Source organism: Mustelus asterias, chromosome 29, assembly GCF_964213995.1.
Source record: "Mustelus asterias chromosome 29, sMusAst1.hap1.1, whole genome shotgun sequence".
Lineage (NCBI taxonomy): Eukaryota > Metazoa > Chordata > Chondrichthyes > Carcharhiniformes > Triakidae > Mustelus > Mustelus asterias.
The window spans coordinates 17,341,214-17,365,026 of record NC_135829.1 but is presented as its reverse complement, the minus strand read 5'-3'; the positions used below and the strand labels follow the sequence as shown (position 1 = coordinate 17,365,026).

The following is a 23,813-nucleotide window of genomic DNA, read 5'->3' as shown; positions in this document are numbered from 1 at the left end:
TTCCATCTCCTGTACTTGCACGGAAAGGTGTGATGGGAATGGGATTGGCTGCTGGGAGTGGCTGAAGAGAGAACCAGAGTGTCCTGGAGGGAATGGTCCCTTCAGGATGATGAAAGGGGAGGGGAAGATGTAGAGGTGGCGGAAGTGGTGGAAAATGATCCATTGAATATGAAACAAAAACAGAAAATGCTGGGAAATCTCAGCAGGTCTGACAGCATCTGTGGGGAGAGAATGGAGCTAACATTTCCCTCCGCAACTGAATGAAGAACAGCTTCTTCCCTGTTATCAGACTTTTGAATGGATCTACCTTATATTAAGTTGATCTTTCTATGACGGTAACACCACAATCTGCATCCTTTCCTTTCCTTCTCCCCTATGTACTCTATGAACGGTATGCTTTGTTGCTATAGAGCACAAGAAAACAATACTTTTCACTGTATCCCCATACAATAACTCAAATCTGGGTCTATGCAGATCTCAGCCATTCTGTGTGCATCATCATCCAGCTGCATGTGATTCATCAGTCTGACACATACAATCCTGACTTTCCAGCTTGTTGCTCAGGGAGCTGGCGTTTTCTCATTTGCCTGGTCGGATGGACTTGCTCTTCTAGTTGAGCAACTCCAAGCACCCTGTGAACCAGATGGACCGAGGTGGGTCAAAACCTTACTCCCAAGTCAGGACTGCCTGACCGGAGGCGAGCTGGGGCTGACCAGTGGGACACAATGAACCTTCCACTGTGAGAAACAGCCCAGTGCACCCGTTGTTTAATTGAGTTGTTGCAGACTCGATGGGCTAAATGGCCTCCTTCTGCACTGTAGGAATTCTATGATTCTATTCTATGACTTTAAAACAAAATCTGCAACAGGCACTTACAACTATCCAGCGATTAAAACGCAATTCTTAAAAACTTACATTGAAAAATATATTCCTTATATATTTAGGTGTGGCAACTTGGTGCATCGCAACTTTATTAACACAGCTGGAATGGATTTATCACAAAAACAAAATAAGCATTTTTAATCCAATTCAGTCCAGCAGGCTTGAGTAACACAATAGTAAACAACTGGAGACAACTTAAAAAACTATACAGAACACTTTCTATTAGTTTCACTGGCGTACAGTAGTCAGTTTCTTAGTAAAATAAAAAATATTTAAAATGTGCCCGGAAAAAAGCTTAACTCTTGAGAAGGTGAACAAAAATATGCAAGTAGCAGAAAGTTGTCATGGTGGTGAATTCAGACTGGGGAGTGCCGGGAGGCTGTTGCAATACAAATATTTTCTTAAGCGCAAAAGGGTTATAGACGTTCGATTCGCTGCCCCATCTTCAACAACGGAATAGAAGCAGCTTTTTAGATCTCCGAAGCAATGACGTTTAAGCTGCTTTTCAATAAGTTGGCAAAACGGACGACAACATTTTGAAATCAATTCTAATCGAAGGGGATGGCAGTGAACAACGAGATCTCTCCTGCCCAATCTCACTAGCAGCTTTCGATAATAAAAAGACAATACTCTGTCGGTCTGAACAAAAATACTCAATAAATAGAAAAAAATTGGAAATACCACAAGGACAGCAAATCATAAGATTTCAACCAAGTGTTAGGATGCACAGTTGCAGGACACTGAAGTGACAATTTGCAGCGGTTTACACAGCAGTCATGGATCGATTCGGTATGGAGTTGGTCTTTGCAAGGTGGTGACTCAGTCTTGATCCCGCACCCTTCGACAGATTTCACCGGTGAACTCAGAGCATTTCGAATTGCCTCCTAGATCTTTGGTCAGCACCTATGGAAAGATCAATAAGGTTTAGTCTGGACGAGATGGACAGAAAGAATCGTTGGGGCCTGATGCTGTCAGTCATATTGTGCTGTAGTGGGAGGCACGAACTAAACTCGTAGAATCAACATCGGGTCCAACTTTCGATTGCAAAATCCATCAAATCCAATTTGGTAAGGAGAGCAGCGGGTCAGTCGATGACAGACTAACTTGAGAAAAGCTATGGTGGTCACTCCGTAATCATCAGTTCTGCAGGGAAGAGGGGTTTCTGGCCACATTAACCAAAGCTCAAATTCTGCAGCCTTTAATTTGGAATCCCTAATGGCATTGTGGGTCAACCCATGGCATTGTGGGTCATTGTGTGCACTGTTGGAGAACAGAGACCACTCCATCTGACGAAGGAGCAGCGCTCCGAAAGCTTATGGTATTTGATACCAAATAAACCTGTTGGACTTTAACCTGGTGTTGTGAGACTTCTTACTGTGCTTACCCCAGCCCAACGCCGGCATCTCCACATTATTGTGGGTCAACCCATGGCATTGTGGGTCAACCCCCTGTGGACTGCAGCATTTCAAGAAGGCCCCTCTCAAGGGTAACTAGGGATGGGCAATAAATGCTGGCCCAGCCAATGACGCCCATGTCCCACGAGTGAATAAGAAAGCAGTTTGTTATTGTATTTAGTCTGTAACCTAGTCAAATGTCCCAAGGCACGTCATAGGCTCAAACGAGACATAGAGAATGCAAACAGCTTAAAACAATGGTCAAGAACGAGAATGGAATCAGTGGTCGGGAAGCGTTTTGGACTGATGACTTTGACTTGGGTCTTCCCAATGGTTGACTGAAGGAAATTTCAGCTTATCCGAGACTGGCTGTCCCAGTGATCTAACACAGAGGCAGTACAGGAGTCCAGAGAGAGGTGGTGGTGACGGGGGTGGAACTTCAACAGCATACATGTGAAGTCTGAGACTGTTCTGGATGAAGTTGCTGAGGGTGGCAGTAACTAGATGAGAATTTGGGGGCGGGGGGGGGATAGATTCTTGGGGGACTCCAAGGGGAAATGGGCAGGAACAGGAAGGGATGCTGCTGCAGGAGACACTTAGACCACAACTAGTTAAGAGTAGAATCAGGCAAGTTAGTCCCACTCAGCTGCACAATGGAAGAGAGTTGTTGGAGCTGGAGGCCAACCACGTCAAAGGCTACAGGGTAAGGCAAGGAGGAGGGAATCATTTCCACAATCACAGGCCTTTGATGAGAACAGACATGCTGTTTACGGGAATGGGCCGTGCTAAATCCTCCCTCAGTGTATCCGAACAGGCGCCAGAGTGTGGCGACTAGGGGACTTTCACAGTAACTTCATTGCAGCGTTAATATAAACCTACACACAATACTAATAAATAAACTTAAAACAGTGTTAAGGCGGTAATGGAAATCAGATTGAGATTCTGTTTCTGATGACTGATTGATTATTTGGAAGGTGATAACACATTCAAGGACTTTGGGGGAGGTAAGAAAGGTTGAAGACAGCAATTTGCAATTATAAAGGGGTCAATGTGAGTTTTCTTTTAGGCCGAGGGTGACTGTAAGGAATCAAAATCCTGTGTTTGACACAGTTACCAAGCTGGATATCCAACCAGAACAGTGTCACTGGAGGAAACACTCATTTTAACATGGAAACCTGTAGGGCTATTGAAAAGCAGCAAAACCAGATGGTGCTATCAAAATGCAACAGAAGACATTTTCCAGTTAAAAGGAGACATCTTTTAGGGTTAGGGTTAAAAGGAGACATTAAAAGGAGATTGTAATAGGTGCAGACTCGATGGGTCGAATGGCCTCTTTCTGTACTGTAGGGTTTCTATGATTTCTATGATCTGTGTACGAGAGGTTTTGATGAGCTTACACAGAGCTCAAGGAGCCTGGTCAATAAACTAGCAGGACATGTGCCAACCAGAAGGCTGAGATTTGATCTATCCAACCTAACAACTGTCACTGTGATCTCCATGCGACACCATTTATCGGATGAATGTTTAAGAGAAATCGTGCAGGCTTTAACTTCAAACCTGAAACAAAACTACGATCCATCGGTCAGCATGATCCAAGGCCACCAATAGGTCAGCGAGGCCCTGGTGATGTCACATCCTATCCACCAACAAATGGAAACAGACATCAAAGCTGTAAAAGTCACTTCATCGCTGCCAACAGGAACAAATCTAACCAATACGGAACAAGACAGGGCCTTAAGGAACAAATCGTCAGGACAGCGGCAGTCAGGGAGAAACTCTATTCACCTTCAGTAGAATATCAGCTCAGTGCTCAGAATTAGATAGAATATTTAGGGAAGCTTTTGACATCTGGAGGAGTCCTTACGAAAGGGAGCTTGCACAGGAAGAACAGGGTTATGTTGGATAAATGCAATATTTCTTCTCTGTTTCTTTTTTTTTGGAAGGAGAGACAAATTGTGTAGGGATGGAGACAGGTGACCTTATAGAGGTTTATAAAATCCTGAGGGGCATCGATAAAGTGACTAGCCAAGGTCTTTTCCCCAGGGTAGGGGAGTCCAAAACTAGAGGGCATAGGTTTAAGGTGAGAGGAGAAATTTAAAAGGGATCCGAAGGGCAACTTTTTCACACAGAGGGTGGTGCGTGTACGGAATGAGCTGCCAGAGGAGGTGGTGGAGGTGGGTACAATTACAACATTTAAAAGACATTTGCACAAATACATGGATGGGAAAGGATTTAGTGGGAAATGGGCCAATTGTAGGCAAATGGGACGAGCTCAGTTTAGGAAACCTGGTCGGCATGGATGAGAAGGGCCTGTTTCCCTGCTGTATATCTTGATGACTCTAAATAGCTCCGGCCACGGAATCTGAGCCAAATGTGCGTTTTGTCTCTTTATAGCAGCAGCAGATTCCTGCGACAAAGCAGGAAGGCAAGAACCAAGTGCTTTGAAGCCTCCTAAAATCATCACACTTCTAGAGAACTGAAGTGTGTGAGCGTGATATTGTTCAGAAATGGAAAGTGGTTGTACTGTAATTATAGCTGCTACCTGTAGGGGTTGCTGCTGCACTTGTTTGTGTCTCAGTGCCCTGGTCTGTTCTGTGGGGAAAATACTGAATGACATTCCAACTTTGCCATTCAAACTGCCGAGTTTTACAATTTAACTGTACTTACCAACTCCAATAGAGGACAGAAGACCCATTGCAACCCTGCATCCTGGCCCAATTAACCCACCTTCACTCACACCCCACCCACATCAACCAAACTTTACAGAAAAGCAGCTAACTTAAACTGCAGCCGTGGACACTGGCATCACGAACATAGATCAATCTTTATTTTCTGACAATTCTACTAGTGGGCTGTCATTTAATTACAATCCCACTTTTATTCCAAACCCAAGATATAAAAGTTAAATGCACAGTGGCCTCTCTCACTCACGACGGGAGCGCGACAGATGATCCATCCCACCACCAAGGTAAGGCTACAGGGAAAACAGGGATTAGGCTCAGCTGTGATGCCCCTGACACCGAATAGCCCTTTCAACAGGGGACTGGCATGCGAAGAATGACCAGTTCGCGAGGTACCAGGGAAGGTTACCAGTCCTCGGAGACGTGCTCCTCAATATAAAACAGGGAGTGGGAGAAAATACTGCGGAGGCTGGGGTGGTGGGAAAATCTCTCAAAATAGCAGAACACAATATCCATCGCAAACAAACCAACAAGGTTTGAATTTTCAAACTAAAGTTTGAGAAGAACTAAAGAATTCTCAAACTAAAAACTAAATAGTTGAGGAAACTAGAACAAGTAATAGAAAGCATTTGAGTTTCGTGTAGGAGCCCTTCGAGCCTGTGCTGCCATTGGTAAACCAGGATCTCATTCTTCAACCTCAACTCCACCTTCCTGCACTATCCTGGTCTCCCTCAATCTCCTTACTCTCCCAAACCTATCAATCTGTTTTCAGTATATATAATGACTTGGCGTCCATTGTTCTGCGGGGCAGGCATTTCAAATACCAACACGTCAAGTGAAGAAATGTCTCCATTTTCCTGTCCTAAACAGCTGACCCTTTGTTCAGAGACTGTTGCCCCCTAGCTCCAGACCCTCTGCCAGCCGGGGGAAACATTCTCCCAGTATCGACCCAATCAAATCCATTAATAGGGTGGATGCCGGGAGAATGCTTCCCTTGGTTGGGGAGTCTCAGTCACAGAATCCCTACAGTGCAGAAAGAGGCTATTCGGCCCATCAAGCCTGCACCAACAACAATCCCACCCAGGCTCTATCCCCATAACCTATGTATTTACCCTGCTAATCCCCCTGACACTAAGGGGCAATTTATCATAGAATCATAGAAACCCTACAGTGCAGAAAGAGGCCATTCGGCCCATCGAGTCTGCACCGACCACAATCCCACCCAGGCCCTACCCCCACATATTTACCCGCTAATCCCTCCAACCTACCCAGCTTAGGATTCTAAGGGGCAATTTTTTTTAACCTGGCCAATCAACCTAACCCGCACATCTTTGGACTGTGGGAGGAAACCGGAGCACCCGGAGGAAACCCACGCAGACACGAGGAGAATGTGCAAACTCCACACAGACAGTGACCCGAGCCGGGAATCGAACCCGGGACCCTGGAGCTGTGAAGCAGCAGTGCTAACCACTGTGCTACCGTGCCGCCCCAATTAGCATGGCCAATCCCCCTAACCCGCACATCTTTCAAGTGTGGGAGGAAACCCACGCAGACAGGGGGAGAAACTCCACACCGTCACCCGAGGTCGGAATTGAACCCTAGTCCCTGGCGCTGTGAGGCAGCAGTGCTAACCACTGTGCCACCCTTGATGTAGGATTAGTCTTGAACCAAGGATCGGTCTTGAATGTTCAGTAAGAATAGTTGCAGCCTGATGATTCAGAGTAACGCCTCCACTCCACACAAAACTCAGATCAGACCCCCATTGTGAAAGTAGCACTTTCCACCCACATTGACCTTCTGGCCTGTCTCAGCTCGACACCAGATCAATTTCAAACAAAGTCTCATCAGGCCTTCAGGCAGGATTGCCCCAAGTCTATTGCCCCAGAATCAGCAGAGATATTCAACCCCGGCACTGGCAAATCTAATCAGCTGAAAAACTTTATACAGCCAGCTTCCAGTATACCCAACAGCACTTGTCCTGGAATGCTTCCTGTGGGAGGAGAATCAGTAACCAAAGGGCGCAGATTTAAGTCGATTAGCCAAAGAACCAGAGACGGCATGAGGAATAATATCATTCTGCAGGCAGTTGTCGAGGGGGTGATGGAAGCAAAAACTTTCAAAAGAGAATTGGAGAAATTTATGAAGGGGAAAGATTTGCTGGGCTCAGGGAAACGAGCAGGAGCAGTCCAAAGATGTGCAGGTTAGGTTGATTGGCCAGGTTAAAAATTGCCCCTTAGAGTCCTGAGATGCGTAGGTTAGAGGGATTAGCAGATAAAATACGTGGGGGTAGGGCCTGGGTAGGATTGTGGTCGGTGCGGACTCGATGGGCCGAATGGCCTCCTTCTGCACTGTAGGGTTTCTATGATAATTCTATGAGAACAGGACTAACTGGACTAACTGCTAACACAGGCATCATGGTCCAAATACCTCTTTCTACGCCACATAATTTCATCATTCAGATCTGATTTTCTGCTCCAATTCCTGAAGAGATTTACATTTATATAGAACTTTTCACAACCTCAGAACATTCGGAAGTGCTTGACAGCCAATTAAATACTTTTGAAGAGCATTCACCAACATAATGCAAGAAAGTCAGCATCCAATTTGCAAACAGCAAACTCCCACAAACCACAATGTGGCAATGACCAGACCCTGTGAGATGCCTGTGCCTGCTCTGAGAGCTGCCCAATTAGTCCCACTGCCCTACTCTCTCCCCAGGGCCTTGCAAGTTTCCTTAACCAGAAACTGAACTGGGCAAGCCATACAAATACTGTGGCTTCCACAGCAGGTCAGACGCTAGGAATTCTGCAGCAAGTAACTCACCTCCTGACTCCCCAAAGCCTGTCCACCATCTACAAGGCACAATCAGGAGTGTGATCAAAAACTCTCCACTTGTCTGGATGAGTGCAGCTCCAACACTCAAGAAGCTGGACACCATCCAGGATAAAGCAGCCCGCTTGATTGCTACCTCTTCCATAAACATTCAACCCTTCCACCACCAATGAACAGTGACAGCAGTGTGTACCATCTACAAGATGCACTGTGACAACTCACCAAGGTTCCTTAGGCACCACCTTCCAAACCCACGAACCTCTATCATCTAGTCAGACAAGAGCAGCAGAAAATTGGGAACACCACCACCTGAAGGTTCCACTCCGAGTCACTCACCATCCTGACTTGGAAATATAATCGGCCGTTCCTTCACTGTCGCTGGGTCAAAATCCTGGAACTCCCTCACTAACAGCACTGTGGGTGTACCTACACCATATCAACTGCTCAGGAAGTCAGCTCACCACCACCTTCTCGAGGGCAATTTGGGCAACTGAGCAATAAATGCTGGTCTAACCACATCCCATAAATGAATTTTTAAATTTTTAGTGATCTTAAATGAGGGATAAACATTGACCAAGACATCAGGTCAAACTGTTGCGCTCCTTTTTTGAAATAGTGCCGTGGGCTGTTTTACATCCACCTGAAAGAGTAGGCAGAGCCTCAATTTAATGTTTTAACCGAGAAGTGACATCTCAGACAATGCAGAACTCGCTCAGTACTGCATCAACAGCAAACCCTGAAATGCTAAACAAGTGATTAGGGAACATTGTGGTGACGTGAAGCTGCCGGTCTCTTGAGCGCTCAGCTGTCGAGATGGGATCAGGATTTGCAGAAAGCCGGATTTATTTCCGAAATGTACTCTCACTCTGCCTACCTTTCCATCCTTGATTGTTTCAAAGCAGGCAGTTTCTATTTTTTGCGCTGGTTTGTGGAGTTCCATGTGTCGCAACATCATCACGGCGCTTAGCAGGAGGGCGGTGGGATTTGCCAAATCCAAACCAGCAATATCCGGCGCGGTACCGTGAACCTGAGCAAGGGGAAAAGAGCAATGAGCTAACGACAAGCAATCCAAATGTTTCCACAGGCTTCTCTAATTCTTTACAAACTGGAGGAAAACTATCTAATCGCACTGAATAAATCCAAGCCAAATGAACCTGATTTCCAGACAGAGGGGCTGTGGGGAGATGGCGCTGGGGTATTGTCATTAGATAAGTAATCCAAAGATGTGCAGGTTAGGTGGATTGGCCATGCTAAATTGCCCCTTAGTGTCCAAAGATGTGCAGGTTAGGTGGATTGGCCATGCTAAATTGCCCCTTAGTGTCCAAAGATGTGTAGGTTAGGGGGATTAGCGGGTTTACGGGGATAGGGCATGGGGTAGGCCTGGTTAAGATGTTGGAGAGTTGGTGCAGACTCGATGGGCCAAATGGCCTCCTTCTGCACTGTAGGGATTCTACGATAAGAGGCTCAGGTTTAGTGCTGGGTGGACATGGGTTCAAATCTCACCATGGCACTGACAGAATTTAAATTCTAATTGATTAATCAAAATGCCAGTCTAAGTAACATTGACTCTGAAACCATCATTGATGGTGCTAAAAACCCACCTGGTTCAAATTAGGGAAGGAAACCTACCATCCAGCCCTAGGGACACCCACATCTCATGGTGATAAGCATAGTTCACTTTAGGGGCGGGCACAGGAAGTGCCAGGCAGACCGAATGCCAACTATAACAAGCTATCAGAAGATCAAAGATTCCATTTGCAGCCTGCATTCAAGTGGGAGCCTGTAGGATTAGTCTCACCAGGTCAGGACTCCTGATCAGCCAGTAGTTTCTGGGAGCTCACAAGGGAACAGAAGCAGGACATTCAACCCCTCGAGTCTATTCTGCCATACCATTAGATCTTGACTTCTGTATCTCCCAATTTTCTGCATCTTTCCTAGACTCTCATGGCAGATGCATCAACAGATCACTCCTTGCTTTGTGTCCTTACTCCTCTGGCACCTTCTCCTTTCATCATCTTGTTCCATCGTCTCATCCCTCATTTAAAAACTTTGCCCCCTATTGTCTGAAGCTTTCACAGATAGCTTCACTGCTTTCCTTCCTCAGTCTCTGCCTTGACTGACTTCTCATTCATGTTTACTGCAATCTCCAACTTATTATGCGCTCTCTCCCGAGTTCACTGTCCGCTTACCTTTTCTTAATTTTCCTCTACGTGTAAACTCCTCAACTCGTGGTCACAAATGCCCTCTAGATCTTGCTGTCTCGCATGCCCTTACTGCGCCCATCATATCAGAGGAAGACCACCTCTCACCACGCCCTCATATCTCTCTCTCCACCCAAATACCCCTTCCAACCCCGCTTTCTTCTGTAATAATAGCAAAATACTACCGACGCTACAGATCTGAAACAACAGGAAGTGCTGGAAAAGCTGAGTGTGGGGGAGAGACAGTTAATGTGTTGAGTCTAATATGACTAATTTCTTCTGTGTCTGACCCGAGAGAGCATCTTCCCAATTCAGACTGCACTTTCAGAACCTCAACTGCCGAACCCTTGGGCCTGAATTCGCCACAACATTTCAGCAGCTGACTTGCTCACCTACACTCCAACCTCCATTTATGATGCTCTAGCCCGCTGGACATTCTCTCTGGTTCTGACTCACCTTCACTCCCTTATGTCAAAGGGACACAGACTTGATCTGGTGGAGAACAAGCTTAACAAGCTCAATTGCCAGAGCTAGCTGGGCCACAGAAAGCACCAGCAGGGTCCTGCTCTCTCAGCTGTTAAAACTACTCACTGCAGAGCCACCCTGGATAACCCCTGGCTTTTTTGCTTTTACAGCAAAAGATGTTCTTAAACCCCTCTGCCATGTTCTCCAGCCTCCCTGACAACAATTGCATTCAGCTCACAAACTTCAATCACTTAGTTTGAGATCTGATCAGCTGCCTCTACTACATCCCTCCTTTCCACTAGCCCAAAGTTCCTCTAAAGGGGTGGCATGGTGGCACAGTGGTTAGCACTGCTGCCCCACAGCGCCAGGGACCCGGCTTGGGTCACTGTCTATGTGGAGTCTGCACATTCATAGAATCTAGTGCAGGAGGAGGCCATTTGGCCCATTGAGCCTGCACCGACAACAATCCCACCTCAGGCCCTAACCCCGAAGCCCCATATATTTATTCTCCTAATCCCCCTGACACTAAGAGGCAATTTACCATGGCCAATCAACTTAACCCGCATATCTTTGGACTGTGGGAGGAAGCCGGAGAGAACAATGAACAAGCGCTGACCAACCCTCTGGAAGCTCAATGTGAGATTTACTGGATCTCAGATGAATTTTGCTCATTCAAAATGCACGATTGTGCAAAATAAGATTTTTGAAGATCATTTGAATTTTGCTGAGACACAAAACTGATCTTACAGACTCAAAGATAGCCACTCCGTTTGCTCCAATGTTGCCGCTTGGTGTAACTCCCAGCCCTCCAATCAGTCCAGCACAAAGATCACTGAAACACAGGAAAGAAACACAAGGTGACATTTAGTAAAATCACAGGGCCCCCGCACAGCAACTGCCCCACCGCCCGGCAACCGCCCCACCGCCCGGCAACCGCCCCACCGCCCGGCAACCGAGCCCACCCCACCCCACCAACCCCTCCTCCACACCTAACAACCATCCCCTCCCCCGCATGGCAACTGACACCCTCACCTGGCAACCACCCCCTCTTCCACTCCCAGCAACCCCCACCCGCCCCCCAACCTAACAACCGTACCCAGGACTCTGCCATTGGTGGGGTGGGGGTGGTTGCTGGGCAATCACTCCCAACGGAAACTGCCATCGCGCCCCCCCCCCCCCCCCCCCCGGCAACCGTACCCAGGACTCTGCCATTGCTGGGGCGGGCGTGGTTGCTGGGCAATCACTCCCGACGGAAACTGCCATCGACCCCCCCCCCCCGGGGCCTGGCAACCGTGCCCAGGACCCCACCCCTGGCAACCACAACTGCCCCCACCCCACGGCAACCATGTGCAGTGCCCTCCCACATCCCACCCGGCAACCACGCTCAGGCCCCAACATTTCCTATTTTATTTGACTGTAAACGGCTCTGTGACATTCCGAGGTTGTGAAAGATGCTATGCGATGAGAAGTCTTTTTTTAAAACCAGCAGTTTGTTAATGCTGCGACAATAGATGGTTTTTTCCCTTCCTTAAAACTCCAAATAGAAAACAATAAATGGTGCCAATCTAGAATTTCCTCGGTGACGATATTCTGTGATGGCGGAGAGAGAGATACTGAACCCACGGCCTACCACGGGCAAAGCTCCAGATAATGATGCTCTGCCACCTGTACTAACAAGCATGGGGAAACCTTCATTGCTGCCGCATCTCCATCTCTGTGACTGGACAGGGCAGTGCCTCAGGTTCAGTGCGAGATAAAGATGGTGACCCTGTACAAGAACAAGGGCGACCGCAGCAATTGCAACATCCATTGGGGCCTCTCCACGATCAGCATTCTGGGACAAATATTTGCCCGCGTCGCCCTGGTCAGACTGCAGATCTTGCTGAACTCATCTAAGCAGAATCCCAGTTTGGTTTCAGAACTGGAAGATTCACAACTGACATGATTTTCCCAGTCCGGCAGCTGCCAAGGAAGTGCCACAAACAAAGGAGGCCACGATATATCATCTTCAGTGACCTTACCAAGACATTTAACCATGTGATCAGAGGCCGTCCATTTAAGATGCTGCAGAAAATTGGCTGCCTGCCAAAGCTGCTCAACATAATCCCCTCTCTCCATGACAACACGATGGGCAAAGCCAGCTATGACAAGGCAACAGCAGACCCTTTCAGAACCGTAGTGGGGCTGTGTTCTTGTACCAATGCTATGTGGTATATTCTTCTGTCGTTATGCCCTCTGGTTATCTACAGAGAGTGTCTACTTACACAGCAGAACGGAAGGAAAACTGTTCAGCCTTGCTTGCCTGGGATCCAAGACAACAGGTACACCAGGTCATCAGCAGAGACCTGTTCTACCACGCTGACAATGCCGCACTAACATTCTGCACTGAGGATCACTTGCAGCAGCAAATGGACAGACTCTTTTGCCTGCAAATAGTCTCGTTTGACCATCAGAAGGACAAGTGCCCTGGTCTGGGATGTTTCCATACCGCCACCTATCAGCATTGACAACGTGACGCTGGAGTTCAGGTCTAGGCTCCACAATCACCAACAATCTGTCACTTGATGCTGAAACCAATACACTGGCATCTTAAAAGCTGAAGCCGTTACGTCCAAGCTGAGTAAGAGCGTGGAACAACAGCAACTTGACCGAGGACACCAAACTGCAAGTCTGCCAAATCCTCAGTAAATTCTTCCACAATGGCTAGATTAAGCAACATATACTTGGCAGGAGAAAAGGCTGAAGTTTTTCCTTTCTTTGTCTCAGACCTTTCCTCCAAATCACTTGGCAGGACAAGATCACCAAGGTCCTGGATTGTGCCAATTCTAGATCCACAACTGACATGATTTTCCCAGTCCGGCAGCTGCCAAGAAAATGTCACAAACAAAGGAGGCCACGATATATTATCTTCAGTGACCTCACCAAGACATTTAACCATGTGAGCATGGTTAGCATCCACTCATTGCTAAGCCAACTAAGTTTTGCATTGGATCAGCCACATTAATCGGATGGGTAATGACTGTATAGACAAAGACCTTCTGTGCTGTGAACTTGCCACTGGGTCATGAGCTCCTGGGTGTTCAAAGTCCCGCTACACCTGCAAACACGATATGAAGATAGCAGATATCGACACTAACCAACTGGGAGGCAGTCACTGATGGCCATGACCTCTGGAGGCTGACTGTCTGGAAAGGCTGTGGGAGATGTGATGGAGAAATGGAAAGCTCAACTGGCCCAGTAGAGTCCTGCAAATCATCCACCTTCTCAGCCCACTGTCTTCCCCTGCAGAAAAGGCCGCACAGAGGGGCCACGCCAACCAGGCGATGCTAAACAGTTGGCCACCACAGTGTCAATCATCATCTTACCAGATGGAAGGCTGCCACAATGGAGATAGGACGTGAAGAGAGAGCACAGTGCAACCTCAGCAAGCTACATCAGCGAGCGCACGCACACACACTCAATCCCAGGAACGAAGCACTGACTGAGGCCAGGAACTTACAACCGAGAGGAGAAGAACATGCACAAACTCTGCAGGAGGGCAATAAGCTTCCACCTGGCATACTAACCTTAGAATATCCCCATAGAGGTTTGGCATTACAAGGACATCAAACTGTGAGGGGTCCTGCACCATCTGATGGAAGGAACAGTTTTGTTAAACAGTTTAAGTGGCTATCAGTAGCTTTCATTTTATACTTTTGTAAAAATCGACAAGCTGCAAAATAGATGATTTCATCGTGCTGACACTTACATTAAGGCAGACTGTATCCAAGTACATTTCTGTGAACTTGATATCTTTACAATTTTCTGCTGCCTCTCTACATTTTCTGAGGAAAAGTCCGTCTGACATTCGCCTGAAACACACGTGTACAAGGTATTAAAGTGCGGGATCACCTAGAGAGCTGATAAGCTTCAGTTGTTGTTCCAGAGCTCAACACAGGTCAACAGTTTAACAGTGTGAGAATGCAGCTCCGCACAGACACATTGCTGATGGAGTGACCCTGTCACTGCTTACAACTGTTCACATTCACCTGCCTCAGGCCAGAGGTGAAGATCAAACAGGAGAGTCCATGTAAACCTCTAAATATTAACCCTACAAACACCACCAGAGAATAAAACATACATATTCATGTTTCACAGTTGTAACGTTTACAATACACCAATGGATTTATTTCATTAATTTGCAGAGTGTCACCAGCAAGATCAGAATTTATTGCCCATCTCTAATTACCCTTAAGATGGCGGTGGTGAAGGGACAACTGCAGTGAGGTTAGGGAGAGTTTGAAGATTTTGACCAAATGGCAATGAAGGAAAGGTTGAAATATCCCAATTCTCGATGGTGCGTGGCTTGGAGGGGAATTTGCAGGTTGCGATGTTCCCATGCCCCTGTTACCCTGATTTTCTACGTGGTAGAAGTTTGCAAGGTGCTAGCAAGTTGCATCTTGTATTTGATACACACTGCTGCCATCGTGACAGAGGGGGTACACGTTTAAGGTGAAAGCAGAATACTGCCCATGTGCAAGATCTGAAATTAAAAACAAAGCCCTGGTAAACCTCAGCAGGCCTGACAGCATCTGTAGAGAGAGAAACACAGAGTTAACGCTTCGAGTGCAATATAACGACTGCAAAACTGGACAGGTGCGGATCAAGCAGGCTGCTTTGTCCTCGGTGGTTTTGAGCTTCGAGTGTGGTTGGAGCTGCATTGATTCAGATGAGTGGAGCGGATTCAATTCATGACGTGTAGGCTGTGGCGAGTCCGGCGGCAAGTTACCCGCTGCAGAATTCCCTGCCACTGACCTTGTAGTTATTCATTCTTGGAACATGGGCGTCGCTGGCTGGCCAGCATTTATTGCTCATCCCTAGTTGCCCAAGGGCGGTTGAGAGTCAACCACATTGCTGTGGCTCTGGAGTCACATGTAGGCCAGACCGGGCAAGGACAGCAGATTTCCTTCCCTAAAGGACATTAATGAACCAGATGGGTTTTTCCCACAATCGACAATGGTTTCATGGTCATCAGTAGATTCTTAATTCCAGTTTTATTTTATTGAATTCTAATTCCCCCATCTGCCGTGGCGGGATTCGAACCCGGGTCCCCACAACATTTGCTGAGTTTCTGGATTAATAGTCCAGCGATAATACCACTAGGCCACCGTCTCCCTGTCCTGCTCTTGGACAGCCAGGTGTGTGTGTGTGGCTGCTCAACTATAAGAACATAAGAAATAGGAGCAGGAGTTGGCCATCTAGCCCCTCGGGCCTGCCCCGCCATTCAATAAGATCATGGCTGATCTGACGTGGATCAGTACCACTTACCCGCCTGATCCCCATAACCCTTAATTCCCTTACCGATCAGGAATCCATCCATCCACGCTTTAAACATATTCAGCGAGGTAGCCTCCACCACCTCAGTGGGCAGAGAATTCCAGAGATTCACCACCCTCTGGGAGAAGAAGTTCCTCCTCAACTCTGTCTTAAACCGACCCCCCTTTATTTTGAGGCTGTGTCCTCTAGTTTTATCTTCCTTACTAAGTGGAAAGAATCTCTCCGCCTCCACCCTATCCAGCCCCCGCATTATCTTATAAGTCTCCATAAGATCCCCCCTCATCCTTCTAAACTCCAACGAGTACAAACCCAATCTCCTCAGCCTTTCCTCATAATCCAAACCCCTCATCTCCGGTATCAACCTGGTGAACCTTCTCTGCACTCCCTCCAATGCCAATATATCCTTCCTCATATAAGGGGACCAATACTGCACACAGTATTCCAGCTGCGGCCTCACCAATGCCCTGTACAGGTGCATCAAGACATCCCTGCTTTTATATTCTATCCCCCTCGCGATATAGGCCAACATCCCATTTGCCTTCTTGATCACCTGTTGTACCTGCAGACTGGGCTTTTGCGTCTCATGCACAAGGACCCCCAGGTCCCTTTGCATGGTAGCATGTTTTAATTTGTTTCCATTGAGATAGTAATCCCATTTGTTATTATTTCCTCCAAAGTGTATAACCTCGCATTTCTCAACGTTATACTCCATTTGCCATATCCTCGCCCACTCACTCAGCCTGTCCAAATCTCTCTGCAGATCTTCTCCGTCCTCCACACGATTCACTTTTCCACTTATCTTTGTGTCGTCTGCAAACTTCGTTACCCTACACTCCGTCCCCTCCTCCAGATCATCTATATAAATGGTAAACAGTTGCGGCCCGAGTACCGATCCCTGCGGCACGCCACTAGTTACCTTCCTCCAACCAGAAAAACACCCATTTATTCCGACTCTTTGCTTCCTGTCGGATAGCCAGTCCCCAATCCACTTTAACACACTACCCCCAACTCCGTGTGCCCTAATCTTCTTCAGCAGCCTTTTATGGGGCACCTTATCAAACGCCTTTTGGAAATCCAAAAACACCGCATCCACCGGTTCTCCTCCATCAACCGCCCTAGTCACATCTTCATAAAAATCCAACATGTTCGTCAAGCACGACTTTCCCCTCATGAATCCATGCTGCGTCTGATTGATCGAACCATTTCTATCCAGATGCCCTGCTATCTCCTCTTTAATAACTATGTTCTGGTCGATGGTAACACGCAGGAAGTTGACAGGGAGGGGAACCTGGCGGCCCACCCACACGACTGATTAATGATGGGACCTCGGAGAACAGGGACCGTGCCACTCTAAGCTCTCCTATTCCACACCATTATCTCTTCTACAAGATGTTACCAGTTGGAATTTCCAATATGGCAGTCATTGCAAGGAAGTTGGAGTCATAGAATCCTACAGTGCAGGAGGCGGCCATTCAGCCCATCGAGTTTGCACCGACCACAATCCCACCTAGGCCCTATTCCCGTAACGCCACATATTCACACTGCCAATCCCTCTGACACTAGGGTCAATTTAGCATAGCCAGTGAATCTAACCCACACATGTTTGGACTGTGGGAGGAAACCAGAGCACCCAGAGGAAATCCACGCAGACACGGGGAGAACGTGCAGACCCCACACAGACAGTGACCCAAGCCAGAATTGAACCCGAGTCCCTGGCACTGTGAGGCAGCAGTGCTAACCACTGTGCCACCCAGTCTCGGCCAGTAAAAGAGAGCGTGTGTTCCAATTCCACTTACATGATGTTGGCTTTGTGTACGGCTGTAACCGTGCTCCTCTTGTTGTTCCTCGCATACTCAAACGCAAACTCTGCGATGCGTCTGCTGGCGTCCTCGGTGATCAGCTTTATACTCTGTACCACCCCATCAACAATCTGCAACACAGTCACACAGAGTCAGGCAAAGCTTACGCAAATAACCCACGTTAACAGGACAACACTGTCAAATCAAAAATCTCAAACAGCAGCACTAGCAGCAGTAACATCTTAACATCCACATGAAACATCACAAGTTATTACAACCTGGCTCAGTAAATATTTATCCAGAAGGTTATTTGACTCTTGAAGACTCAGTAACTGGAGTTCATTCCTGAATGTCCCTCCCACTCAATACAACAAGGAACATTGATAACGATTAGAAGTATTCGCACTCTCTAACCCGGGGCTGAGGCTAATATTAGTCGCATTCTTTTACACGATTAGTCACGCAGCATTGTCCAAAAATGGTGCACTCCAAAGATGTGCAGGTTAGGTGGATTGGCCATGCTAAATTACCCCTTCGTGTCAGGGGGATTAGTGGGGTAAATATGTGGGATTAGGATAGGGCCTAGGTGGGATTTTGTCAGTGCAGGCTCGATGGGGTCGAATGCCCTCCCTCTGCACTGTAAGGATTCTATGAAATTAAATCTTGTCAGTGTAGTTTCAGAAGATACAATTCACTTCACACAACCACACATACCTAAGTGGCTATTTCTGTTCAGTTCAAGAACATGACATTTACGAATCTGCACTCTAATCTAATTCATGTTCAGCGCCACAGCGAGGGTAACCAGCAGTGGGCGATCGCGAGAGCCGAAACTCAGAACTGGTTACTATGCCCCATTGTTGGAAACACGGGAAAGGTGGTAATTCTACCTGAGAGTTCAGCCAGCTTCACACTAGTGATACTGGACCAGTGGGCTGACGAATGGCAGATGGAGTTTAATTTAGACAAATGCGAGGTGATGCATTTTGGTAGATTGAACCAGGGCAGGACTTACTCAGTTAATGGTAGGGCGTTGGAGAGAGTTACGGAACAAAGAGATCTAGGGGCACGTGTTCATAGCTCCTTGAAAGTGGAGTCACAGGTGGACAGAGTGGTGAAGAAGGCATTCGGCATGCTTGGTTTCATCGGTCAGAACATTGAATACAGGAGTTGGGACGTCTTGTTGAAGTTGTACAAGACATTGTTAAGGCCACACTTGGAATATTGTGTACAGTTCTGGTCACCCTATTATAGAAAGGATATTATTAAACTAGAAAGAGTGCAGAAAAGATTTACCAGGATGCGACCGGGACTTGATGGATCGAGTTATAAGGAGAGGCTGGATGGACTGGGACTTTTTTCTCTGGAGAGTAGGAGACTTAGGGGTGATCTTATAGAGGTCTATAAAATAATGAGGGGCACAGATCAGCTTGATAGTCAATATCTTTTCCCAAAGGTAGGGGAGTCTAAAACTACAGGGCATAGGTTTAAGGTGAGAGGGGAGAGATACAAAAGTGTCCAGAGGGGCAATTTTTTCACACAGAGGGTGGTGAGTGTCTGGAACAAGCTGCCAGAGGTAGTAGTAGAGGCGGGTACAATTTTATCTTTTAAAAAGCATTTAGATAGTTACATGGGTAAGATGGGTATAGAGAGATATGGACCAGACGCAGGCAATTGGGATTAGTTTAGGGTTTTTTTTTTTAAAAAGGGTGGCATGGACAAGTTGGGCCGAAGGGCCTGTTTCCATGCTGTAAACCTCTATGACTCTAGTGTTAAACTCACTTTAACATCACTGGATCTCCTTGTACCCTCCCACCAGCAGATTACCAGAGAGCGGATCACCTCCCCCGGCTTCACCATTGCTGCTCTAAGATGGAATGTACCAAGGCAACTCTCCCATTTTCCCTCCCTCACTGGCCAACCAGCTGAGGCCCAACAACGTGTTCCCCAGAGACAGCAGAGGGTAGTGCCATGGATCCCCAACAATCCACACTGCCATTTAATGGCGAGTATTTGATAAATGCGTTCCCACGTCTCATTCAGAGGGAGAGGAACGGCCTTCAAGAATTCCTTTCATCTGACCCAACTTTCCAAAGAGAATGACAAATAGTTTTGGTAGCAGAGTACTAACCCCTGAAACTTCCACCTTCCCACATGCTATCTCAAGCTGGGAGGTAAGCTAATAAACCCCCACACAACTCAAGGATATGATATTACTGGGAGGTTTGGAGCAGACCATTCTCCAACACCTCCCACTGACAGTCCAAGGGGTAATTCATAGAATCCCTACAATGCAGAAGGAGGCCATTCGGCCCATCGAGCCTGCACTGACAACAATCCCATCCTGACCTTATCCCCGTCACCCCATGTATTTACCCTGCTATCCCTAACACTAAGGGGCAATTTAGCATCAACCTAACCCGCACATCTTTGGACTGAGAGAGAAAACCGGAGCAGTCGGACGAAACCCACGCAGACACGAGGAGAATGTGCAGACTCCACACAGACAGTCATCCAAGGCTGGATTTGAACCTGGGTCCCTGGAGCTATGAGGCAACAGCGCTCACCACTGTGGCGCCCCAACGTCTGAAGTAAAAAGACAGAAAACGCTAAAAGAACCCAGAAGGCCTGGCAACATGTGTGGAGAGGAGGAGAACAGAGTTAACGTTCTGAGTCTGTATGACTGAAGAGAGGGTGAAATGTGATGGATTAAATACTGTTTAAGAGGGGGTGGATTTTATGTAGCAAGGAGGAATTCCTTGTGTCATTTTGGACATGTTACATAGAGAGGGAGGTTATATGACAGCCATTACCGTTGTCACATCAACTGCACAATTAAAATGCACCAGTCAACGGATCACACACAGAGGAGACGCCAGTGTCAACAACCCATTGAGATTTCAAGTCACCAGTCTGAGTAAAATGTCTTCCTTACGGGCAATTGGTGAAACAGACACCAGTGAATTGAGCCTCATAATTACTGAGAATTTAGGTTGTTAGGTGTGGATTAAGCATTTAGAACTCTGGGGAATTCAGATCAGAATTCACCTCTCCAGATCTGGATCTGTGAATCGACTTATGCATTGAAACATAGACAACTCTCTCCTAACAGCATTGTGGGAAACTTGTACAAAGCGGTCAGTCAAGAAACTTGTCAGTCCAAAGATGTGCAGGTTAGGTTGATTGGCCATGCTAAAATTGCCCCTTAGTGTCCTGGGATGTGTAGATTAGAGGGATTAGCGGGTAAAATATGTAGGGATATGGGGGTAGGGCCTGGGTGGGATTGTGGTCGGTGCAGACTCGATGGGCCGAATGTCCTCTTTCTGTACTGTAGGGTTTCTCTGATTTCTATGGAACTCTCCTAACAGCAGGACATCCCATGGACTGCAGCGGCTCAAGGCAGTGGACAATTAGGGATGGGCAATAAATACCAACCTAGCCAGCGGTGCCCATGTCCCTCGAATCAATTGAAAAAAAATGACCTCTCATTACAATACTTAAAAACATGCATTGTACCCAAGTTGGGAGTTAGGAAATATCGCCCCAGATTGGTCAAACTAGGAGAAGGAAAGGAATGGCGGGTCACTGTCTGGATGGAGTCTGCATGTTCTCCCCGTGTCTGCATGGGTTTCCTCCGGGGACTCCAGTTTCCTCCCACACTCCAAAGATGTGCTGGTTAGATGCATTGGCCACACTAACCTGGTTAGAGGGATTAGCAGGGTAAATATGTGGGGTTATGTGGACAGAGCCTGGATGTGATTGTTGTCAGTACAGACTCGATGGGCCGAATGCCCTCCTTCTGCACTGTAGGGTTTCTACGATCCTGATTTGGGTATATATCACCATTCCTTCATTGCTCCTGGATTGCTATCCTTGTAATTCGCTCCAGAACAGCATCGTGGGAGCACCAGCAGCACAAAGACAAGAGCAGTTAAGCAGGAGGCCCACCGTCTCAGGGCAAGCCCAGATGAATAATGCCAGTATGGACCACACCCCCAAAACAGAGGGAAAATAATAAAATCACCATATCAAACAGGGAACTCACCACATGTTCTATGCCACTGTATTCTCCTTCTGTGTTTTCTCGAATTGTAACAAGGTCCACACCGCTGTATGGCGTCTTAAAACCTTCGATAGATATACAGGGACGCACATTTGCATAAAGGTCAAAGGTCTTGCGAAGGAGCAAGTTCATTGAAGGATGTCCGGCAGCAATGGGAGTTTTTAAAGGTCCTGAAAGATTCAAACATTTGTCAGCGAGTCATCTCTGCGGTGATTAATTATACAGCACGGGGAAAACGGAGAATTTAAAACCAAACAAGGGCAAACACACAGGTTTATTCATCTGCCGTTTGGTTCGCGTTTAAAACTAAAGGAAACCTGGGGACGGGTTAATTAACAATCACACCAACCGGTCAGGATGTCCCAGTGGAACATGGGAAGCAACCATTTTAAAACAGCACATGGCACCAGTGCTCACAAACCTCACTACAGAGGAAATGGGTAGAAACACAGCCCACGTCAGGTTAGACGCAATGGCCACAAGTCATTTCTGACAGAAGTGATTCTTTTCTGGTTCCTAAATGTTGACTGAGCTTCAAAACTAAAAGCTGCAATGTAATCCAAAAAAATGTTCCCCCACCCCCAAATCATTTTCATAGAATCCCTACAGTGCAGGAGGCGGCGATTCGGCCCATCGAGCCTGCACCAACCACAATCCCACCCAGGCCCTATCCCCGTAACCCTATGTGTTTACCCTGCTAATCGTCCTGACACTAAGGGTCAATTTTAGCACGGCCAATCAACCTAACCCGCACACCTTTGGACTGTGGGAGGAAACCGGAGCACCCGGAGGAAACCCACGCAGACACGGGGAGAACATGCAGACTCCACACAGTCACCCGAGACCGGAATTGAACCCAGGTCTCTGGCGCTGTGAGGCAGCAGTGCTAACCAACTGTGCCGCCCACATTTTCAGGATGTGTAGGCCAGTATTTATTGCCGATCCCTAACTGGAGTGGGTTGCTGGGCCATTTAAGAGGGTACTGGAAAATCAAACACATTGCTGCGGGTCTGGAGTCACACACAAGACAGAATGGTTAAGGATGGCGGATTTTATTTCCCTAATACTGCATTTAAATTCTCTCGCTGCTGTGCTGGGATATAAGCTCATGGTTCCGGCCTCTGGATTACCGGTCCATTAGCACTACAACATTCTCATACTAATCGAGTGGATAAAAGGTTCATCAGGTTCATAGAATCCCTACAGTGCAGAAGGAGGCCCATCGAGTCTGCACCAACCACAATCCCACCCAGGCCCTACTCCCGTAACCCAGCACATTTACCCTGCTAATCCCCCTGACACCAAGGGACAATTTGGCACGGCCAATCAACCTAACCCGCACATCTTTGGACTGTGGGAAGAAACCGGAGCACCCGGAGGAAACCCACGCAGACGCGGGGAGAACGTGCAACCTCCACACAGACAGTCACCCAAGCCGGGAATCGAACCCGGGTCCCTGGTACTGAGGCAGCAGTGCTAACCACTGTGCCACCATGTCGCCCCTCGGAGGTTGCGGCTATGGGAAATATCCACAGAACTCAACCTGCATTACACTTAATTTGAAGCTAATAAAACCTGCTTTTCACGATTCTGAACACTTCTGTCAGATCTCCTCTTAAGGCTCAGTTGGCTAGATTCTTGATTGACAAGTTAGTCAAACAGTGTAGGGGGCAAAATGGAGTTGAGGTCACAATCAGATATCGGCCATGATCTTAGTGAATGGGTGAGCAGGCTCGAGGGGCCAAATGGCCTAATCTTATTTCAAATGTTCTCCAATCTATCCACATAACTGGAGATCCTCATCTATAAAACCGTTCTCATGAATCGTTTCTGCACTCTCTCTAATGCTTTCACATCCTTCCTAAAGTGTGGTGTCAGAACTGGACAATGCCAGTGTTTATCAGAGCAGAGTAATGATAACGTGTGTACATTCAATATGTTGTGGTTATGGTAAAGCCCTCAGCGCTAAAAGAACTTATCAATCCCCTTCACACAAGGGTATAGAGGGATATGGGCCAAACGCGGGCAATTGGGACTAGCTTAGTGGTAACAAAAAAAGGGCGGCATGGACAAGTTGGGCCAAAGGCTGTAAACCTCTGTGACATAATTTGAAGCTATTAAAACCTAAATCTACTAGAAAATTACTCGAGAAACCACGGAATAATTTTAAATAAACAACA

The 23,813-nt window shown here is 47.2% G+C and overlaps 2 protein-coding genes across 2 annotated transcripts in view; one reads left to right on the top strand and one right to left on the bottom strand.

The window, feature by feature from the left end:
- Positions 1 to 23,813, top strand: part of slc25a44a (solute carrier family 25 member 44a) — a 352,818-nt gene that overhangs the window by 189,914 nt on the left and 139,091 nt on the right. The gene's annotated exons all lie outside the window — the stretch shown is intronic.
- Positions 931 to 23,813, bottom strand: part of idh3a (isocitrate dehydrogenase (NAD(+)) 3 catalytic subunit alpha) — a 29,239-nt gene continuing 6,356 nt past the window's right edge. Inside the window, exons 5-11 of the mRNA XM_078200125.1 lie at positions 21,616 to 21,803; positions 17,568 to 17,701; positions 14,204 to 14,306; positions 14,022 to 14,086; positions 11,203 to 11,287; positions 8,664 to 8,816; positions 931 to 1,785 (exon numbers count right to left, since the gene is read on the bottom strand). Coding sequence (XP_078056251.1) covers positions 1,702 to 1,785; positions 8,664 to 8,816; positions 11,203 to 11,287; positions 14,022 to 14,086; positions 14,204 to 14,306; positions 17,568 to 17,701; positions 21,616 to 21,803 — 812 coding nt within the window. The 3' untranslated portion in view covers positions 931 to 1,701. The remainder of the gene's footprint in view (positions 1,786 to 8,663; positions 8,817 to 11,202; positions 11,288 to 14,021; positions 14,087 to 14,203; positions 14,307 to 17,567; positions 17,702 to 21,615; positions 21,804 to 23,813) is intronic.